The 8,025-nt window shown below is 45.0% G+C and overlaps 1 protein-coding gene across 1 annotated transcript; it reads right to left on the bottom strand.

Annotated features, from left to right (window-relative positions):
- Window positions 1–5,629: 5,629 nt before the first annotated feature.
- LOC148134906 (uncharacterized) lies at window positions 5,630–7,389 on the bottom strand. Its single transcript, XM_087985341.1, has 2 exons — window positions 7,292–7,389; window positions 5,630–6,281 (listed from the first exon to the last, which is right to left on the bottom strand). Exons 1-2 carry the CDS (start codon window positions 7,387–7,389, stop codon window positions 5,630–5,632), a joined length of 750 nt encoding a protein of 249 aa, XP_087841467.1.
- Window positions 7,390–8,025: the final 636 nt, after the last annotated feature.

Here is an 8,025-nt window from a genome sequence, read left to right as displayed (position 1 = left end):
GTATTGTGGACAGATCTAATCACTGCATTATAGGAAGGATGTGGAAGTTTTGGAAAGTTTGCAGAGATTTACTGGCATGTTGCCAGGTATGGAGGGCAGGCCTTATGAGGAAAGGCTGATGAAGTTGAGATTGTTTTTGTTAGAGAGAAGAATATTGAGAGGTAACTTAATTGAGGCATATACGATAATCAGAAGGTTATATAGGATGGACAGGGAGAGCCTTTCTCTCAGAAGGTGATGGCCAGCACGAGTGGATGTAGCTCTAAACTGAGGGATGATAGATATAAGACAGATGCCAGAGGTAGTTTTTTTTACTCAGGGAGTAGCATGGGCGTGGAGTGCACTGCCTGCAACAGTAGTAGACTTGCCAATTTTAAGGGCACTTAACTGGTCTTTGGATAAACATATGGATGAAAATACCATAGTGTAGGATAGATGGGCTCCGGACCATTGTCACAGGTCAGTGCAACATAGAGGGATATCGGGCCTGAACTGCGCTAGAATATTCTATGGATTTTCACTCTTCCCTGTCTTTATGGGAGACTCCTTACTCTGAAGGTGTGCCCCCTGGTTCTTGTTTCTCCCACTGGGGAAACAGCCTCTCAGCATCACCCCTTTCTCATCCTCACAAAAACCTCGGATGTTCAATCAGGGCACCTGCTATTTTGAAACTATCCAGTGAAAACACAGAATGTGCTGGACTCATCCCCACAAGGGAACCCTCAACAGTCTGACACTGAGTGTGAACTCATTGACACACCTCCCAGGAAGTATGATATCACTGTCAGCAGTCTCACAGTCAGTCTGGCCTCAACTACACATTCTCAGTAACTGTACGGTTAATGTAAACGGCCTGTCAGTGACCGTGGCCTCATCGACACACCCGCCAGTTAATATACCGCGATTGTAAACAGTCTCACAGTGAATCTGACCTGATCTACAGACCATCCAGCAACTACGTGATGACAGCAAACAATCTCACACTAACTCTGCTCTCAACTCCCAGTAACCATGCAGTCACAGCAGACAGTCTCATAGAGAGCCTGTCCATATCTACACACACCCCAGTGACCATACTGTCACTGCAAACAGTCTCATTCAGAGCCTGTCATAAGTCATAGAGATGTACAGCATGGAGAAAGACCCTTTGATCCAACCCGTACATGCCGACCAGATATTCCAACCCAATCTAGTCCCACCTGCCAGCACCCGGCCCACATGCCTCCAAACCATTCCTATTCATATCACCATCTAAATGTCTCATAAATGTTGCAATTGTATCAACCTTTACCACTTCCCCTGGAAGCTCATTCCAGAAACGTACCACCCTCTGTGTGAAAAGGTTGCCACTTAGGTCTCTTTTATATCTTTCCCCTCTCACCGTAAACCTTTGCCCTCTAGTTCTGGACTCCCCGACCCCAGGGAAAAAGACTTTGCCTATTTAAACTATCCATGCCCCTTATAATTTTGTAAACCTCTATAAGGTCATCCCTCACCCTCCGACGCTCCAAGGAAAACTGCCCCAGCCTATTCAACCTCTCCCGAAAGCTCAAATCCTCCAACCCTGGCGACATCCTTGTAAATCCTTTTTGAACCATTTCAAGTTACACAACATCTACCCCATAGGAAGGAGACCAGAATTGCACACAGTATTCCAACAGTGGCCCAACCAATGTCCTGTACAGCCGCAACATGACCTCCCAACCCCTGTACTCAACACTCTGACCAATAAGGGAAAGCCTACCAAACGCCTTCTTCAAATGACAAAAAGTAGAGGACCCAGCACTGATCCTTGTGGCACTCCACTGGTCGCAGGGCTCCCGTCTGAAAAACAACCCTCCACCACCACTCTCTGTCTTCTACTTTTGAGCCAGTTCTGTATCCAAATGGCTCGTTCTCCCTGTATTCTATGAAATCTAACCTTGCTAATCAATCTCCCATGGGGAACCTTGTCGAACGCCGAACTGCAATCCACATAGATCACATCTATCGCTCTGCCCTCATCAATCCTCTTTGTTACTTCCTCAAAAAAGTCAATCAAACTTGTGAGGCATGATTTCCCACACACAAGGCCATGTTGACTATCCCTAAGCAGTCCTTGCCTTTCCAAATATATGTACATCATGTCCCTCAGGATTCTCTCCAACATCTTGCCCAACACCAACGTCTGGCTTACTGGTCTATAGTTCCCTGGCTTGTCCTTACCACTCTTCTTAAAAAGTGGCACCATGTTAGCCAACCTCCAGTCTTCTGGCATCTCACCTGTGGCTATCGATGATACAAATATCTCAGCAAGAGGCCAGCAATCACTTCCCCTGCTTCCGACCGAGTTCTAAGGTGCACCTGATCAAGTCCTGGAGATGTATCCACGTTTACACATTTAAAGACATCCAGCACTTCCTCCTGTTTAATATGGACATTCTGCAAATGTCACCATTTATTTCCCTACAGTCTCCATCTTGCATATCCTTTTCCACAATAAATACTGAGGTAAAATATTCATTTAGTATCTCCTCCATTTTCTGTGGCTACATACAAAGGCCGCTTTGCTGATCTTTGAGGGGCCCTATTCTCTCTGTGGTCATCCTTTTGTCCTCAACTAGATACCTCCCAGTAACCATACAGTCACTGCAAACTGGCCTCATATACAAAACCCCCAATAAATATGAACACACTGTTCCCACAGTGAGGTAGAGTTGAAGGGTCAGCGGACGTGAAATGTTAACTCAGATTTCTCTTCACAGGCGCTGCCAGACATGCTGAGGTTTTCTCGCAATTTTTGTTTTTGTCTCACACTGAGGCTCGCGTGATCTCCACAACTCCCAGTAACTATTCACTGAGTGTAATGAGTCTCACAGTAATTCTGCGCTGACCTGCACAGCTCCCAGTAACTGAACACTGACTGTAAAGAGTCTGGCCTGATGTGCACAGCTCCCAGCAACTGTACAATGATTGTAAAGAGTCTCACAGTGAATCTGGCCTGATCGACACACGTCCCAGTATCTATACGCTGACTTTACAGAATCTCACGTTGATTATGACCTGAACTGCAGACCTCCCAGTATCTGCACAGTGGCTGGAAACAGTCTCACACTGAGTGTGGCTTCATTTACACACCTCCCAGTCAGTATAATATCAGTGTGAAACAGTCTCTCAGTGAAACTAGCCTCATTAATGCACCACCCAGTTACAATATGGTGACTGTAAACCGTCTCACTGAGAGTCTGGCCTCATCTGCACACCACCCAGTTACTACATGGCGATTGTGAATAGTCTAACACTGAGCATGGCTTTTCTTTAAATTTCAAAATTATATTTTATTTATCAGAAGTATGTTTCTGTATACATATAGTCACAAATGCAGTTTGGCCCTTTACAGTTGCATGTCATGTGACAATAAAGCATATTACAATAAAGAATATTCTGTTCAAGTAAACAAACACAACATTGGAAATGACTTGAACCAAAAACCAAAAACGCTCTCTTACACGCACAAAATTATACCTACGGGAATCACTGGGAGGGTCTGATAACTGAGCGAACCCCCATTTCCCTTCAACAAGAAGCCCTGAGATAGTGGCAGCAGCTGCCCCAAATTCTAGTCCATCCCTCAGCACGTAGCCCTGGACCTTGAGATGTGTCAGTCTGCAACACTCAGTCAGGGTCAACTCCTCGCTCTGGAAGAACAACAAGTTTCAGGCAGACCAAAGAGCATCGTTCACTGAGGTAACGGTCCTCCAGGCTTAGTTGATGTTTGGCCCAGTAACTATATCTTGACTTGCAACAGGTTCACAGTGACCCTGTATTGTTCACCCTCCTACGAGTGTCTGTTGCCTGTTTCACAGTCAGCCTAGCCTGATCCTTACTTCCTGTGAGTCAATCCTTTGTGTCCTTTTCTACTTAGCCCCTGCCTTTGACAAAGGAGCCAGAATTCCCTCCAGGCCGCATGTCATTCTCCTCACTGCCTTGGTGCTACAATGTACACCACGTGTCTTTCCCTTTCCCTCCTGAATAGTTCTTGTGAACCCCAACCGCTTCCATGACCCCATCGTCCAACTGCAATGTTGGATAATCCCCACCATGGGCACTGCCATTACTTCTCCAGCTCGTTCATATTTCTTCACAAAACAGAAATCATACCTCTCCAAGCACATTGTTGTCCAATGGTGGAATTAACTTTATTTTATATGCATCAATCAAAAGCAGAAATATCACGTGTAGTTATACATGCGACTCATTTCACTGAATACAGCTGTGCAAAGAAATGATATTTCTGCTTTTCAAAACATTCCAACAGGACAATATTGGAGAGAGAACATTTGGAAATGATGCAAAAACTGCAGATCGATTAAAGGGAAACTGAAGACATGCTGCACCCAAACTCTTAAACGATTTGGTAAATGGAATGCTTCATTCAGGCGATTAAATCTGTTTTACTCATTCTTTACTGGTCTCCTTCCCATTCGATTTTTTCCACTCTCTGAGTCACCCAAAATGTGTAGCTCCCTTTCCCTCCCCACATGGCCTTATCCCTTCCTTTACCGCGGTTATGTGACTGTTTCTCTTTAGTGTGTGCTTTATTTCCAGGGGACATACTGCAGTCGGTGAGACCAGGACAGCCAGCTGGATCTCATAGAATATGAGTTCCCTGATTGTGGCTGTTTATCTGGCTGACAGAAAAGAAGGGTCAGTGTCAGACATGTGGTCTCTGAATGAGACAGTGATAAAGGAAAGGGCTGCTCATGTGTAAATAAAGGGGGACTTGAAGAAGGACGCCAGCTTCAGTGCAAGTATTTCACATTCAACTCCACCACTGGGTTTGAATGTTACTGTATAACCTTCGTATTAGAGTCACAGTCAGAGAGTTATAGAGATATACAGCATTGAAACAGCCTAGCAGGTATCCTAAATAAATCTAGGCCCATTTCCAGCATTTGGCCAATATTCGTTAAAACCCTTCGTATCCATATACCCATTCAAATGTCTTTTAATGGATGGATGGGTGGGGACCAGATTAATTTCCGTAAGGAGTTCGACAGAGTTCCTCATGGTAGGCTGGCTCGCAACGTTAGATCACATGGAGTACAATCTATTCAGCCTCTCCCTATCGATCAAACCCAGTAACCCTGGCAACATCCTTGGAAATGGTTTCTGAACCCTTTCAAGTATTGTTGTCAAGCATATCTGTCTGCAGTGATCAGCTGGGTTTCAATAAGGCGAAAATGAGGACTGCAGATGCTGAAAAAGCACAGCAGGTCAGGCAGCATCCAAGGTGAAGGAAAATGGAAGTTTCGGGCAGGAGCCCTTCATCAGGAATAAGACTGCTTAGAATAAGACTGACACTGAAAACCTGGGACCAGAATTGTGTTGCATTTGCAGATGTGTTGATGGACAGGAAAAATACGTTGTGAGTGCAATTGATTTTGACTGTGAGGGTTTCTTGAATTTATTGAGTGGATAATTGACTTTCTATCTCTGATTACATCTGGTATGATTCATTGAATGACAAGCAGAAAGGATATCAGTGTAAGTTAGTAAATTCAGATTATTATACTGATTTGAAATGTGATAGATGTATTTGAACAGGCAGGGCACCCCTTTACAGAAATTCCCAGATCCCTTATTATGTTTAATCAATTCTTGGCGCCTGTTCAATGCAGTATTCTGTTGCGGAGCATTCTCTACATATGGATAGGCTTTTTCCATCACACGTTCTGACATGAAACCCGGTATTCTCCACTGCAGCCAGCTTTTCCCGGATTTCCTGGTGTTGGCTCTGATCTGCATCATGTGCAAATATTTTACTGAAGACAAAATACTTGTGAATGTCTGGTTCAGTCCATATGTCCCGAAATGGGGAAATTTGCAAGACAGGGATGATTTCACAATTCCACCTGTTACTGAAACAGTGATCTAGACATGGGCTGTAGGTGGTGTAGAGAATGATACAGCCCACTGGCTGGTTATTGTGCTGAGTTCTGTTATTCAGCAGAGTTTGGAAAAGCTGAGCCGCGGTGCGGTTCCCGTTGATCTGGGTGGGGTTCAGCAATTTACTTTCTGGGCAACGACTGCCGCTGTTCAGGAAGACACCGAGGTAATTTCCACCTGGGTAGTTCAGGACTACGTTCACATTATGGGTAATGAAAGGATGTATTGGTCTGCCGGGGTTCAAGTCTACATATCCGTTGGTCTTTCTGCACTGGGAAGCAGGTAAAGCCAACAGGAAGGCGAAGTATTTTCTCCTATAATAGGTCACCTGGTGCCCAGCTTCTGTGCAGAAACTGAAAGAGGTAAAGTCAGGATATCAATCAAGGAATAGTCTTTGGGTAAAACATTCTGTTTGCAGTGTCAGTGCGCCCAGTTTGAGATGAGTTACTTGGAACAATGCTCATCATATTAAAGAAAACGTGAAACCCTGCAATTCACATTTCAAGTTCTTGCATGGGAAGGTCAATGTTGATTTACTTTGTATCCCTGTCCCAGTGTTATAGTAAATTCTGGGATCAGTGAGAGCTTTAAAGAGAGAATCAGGGTAATTGACAGAGAGCAGAACAATGTTACTTATTTTTGTACAAATCCTCCTGCAATGAATCAGAGAATGCCACAAGCCTTCTTGATAACTCGCTCTAACTTCACTTTAAATACTTTGACTGATGCACTACTTGATGCCGCATGATACACGGGATGGTAAGAAATAAATAGAGACGGGAGAGAAAAAGAGAGAGAGAGAGAGAGAATGAGAGCTTCAGGTGCAATCAGTGGGAGCTTGAGGTAGGGAGAATCCTGGAAGAATTGTTAAGCGGAAAAATGTTTGGGGCATACAGAGACAAACAGAACAAAAGACTTGCAGACTGACAGGAAATGGAAATAATAGCAAAGGACGCAGAGGGAGACAAAGGGAAACTGAGAGGTGAGTGAGATGATTCAGTAAACAGTAAAATGTTGCCTGTGTGGGGGGTTTGGACTTTCTCTTCAAAGCTCACTCCAACGTATTTCACTCTGTCTTTTACTTCGGGGTCAGCGAGTGCTATCGATTTCACTGTTAGAGATATGACCCCGGGAAATCTGGTAATAGTTTCCCTGGAAGTCCCTTCCTCTGGGAGTAATAAGAGTCCGAGTTCATGGGCTCAGACGTATTTCCCACAGCTACAGAGCACTGCCTATACCTGCCGTGTCCTCACCATTTCTTACCAGCCTGCTCCAGGCAACCAGGCTCTGACTTGACCACAGATTGAGCACAGCCCCCAGCTTACAGAGATGGTCAGGTAAGATCTGTTTCACTAACACTTACCGATTGACAGTGCCAGTCAAGGCACGGTTATCCAATACAGCCGCATCTGACATGGGGATTGTGAGCAGCACCAACAGGAACAGGCAGAGTGACCACATTTTGAGATTTGTCAGCACCCTTTAACCGTACTGGAGGGAAAACACAGAAAAAATCTGAAAAGTATGAAAAAAAGACTTGTTCAATTCGTACTACATTGGCGAGAGCGTGAAAGATATGCAGGGACACACGTGTCGGCAAACAGAAAATGTCTGTCTATCGTCCTCGGTGGTGCTTGCCCAGTAAATCAGCAAACATTCTGATTATCTCCCATGGGTACGATTTGCAGGTGAAGATTGGAAGCCAAAATGTCCTCTCCCAGAATCAAACGCCCGGTGCTTACCTGCTCGGAGGAAACTGGAAGGGGTAAAGTCAGGGTGTGAGTTAAGGGGCGGACTTTGGGTGAAACATTCTCTGTGCAATGTCAGTGGGCCAAGTTTGAGACGAGTTACTCAGAACAATGCCATTATATTGGACACATCGTAAAAGTCCAACAAAAGTCCGACCAACAAAACTTGGACCCAACCAGGACAACCAGTACCTACAACAAATACGAAGCCTCCAGCAACAGATCTCCCTCCGGATCCTCCGCTCCACGCTTGCAGCCATGCGCCGCTACCTACATTCCCTGCAACTCGACCTACCCCAGCTCAGGACAACACTCTCACAGACCTGTAAAGGACCTCTACTGTTCTTCA

This window comes from Chiloscyllium plagiosum, unplaced genomic scaffold, assembly GCF_037043375.1.
Source record: "Chiloscyllium plagiosum isolate Xiang-an unplaced genomic scaffold, Cpla_swu_hap1 HiC_scaffold_52, whole genome shotgun sequence".
NCBI lineage: Eukaryota > Metazoa > Chordata > Chondrichthyes > Orectolobiformes > Hemiscylliidae > Chiloscyllium > Chiloscyllium plagiosum.
Note: the sequence above shows the minus strand (reverse complement) of the source record. Positions and strands in the feature narration are given on the sequence as shown.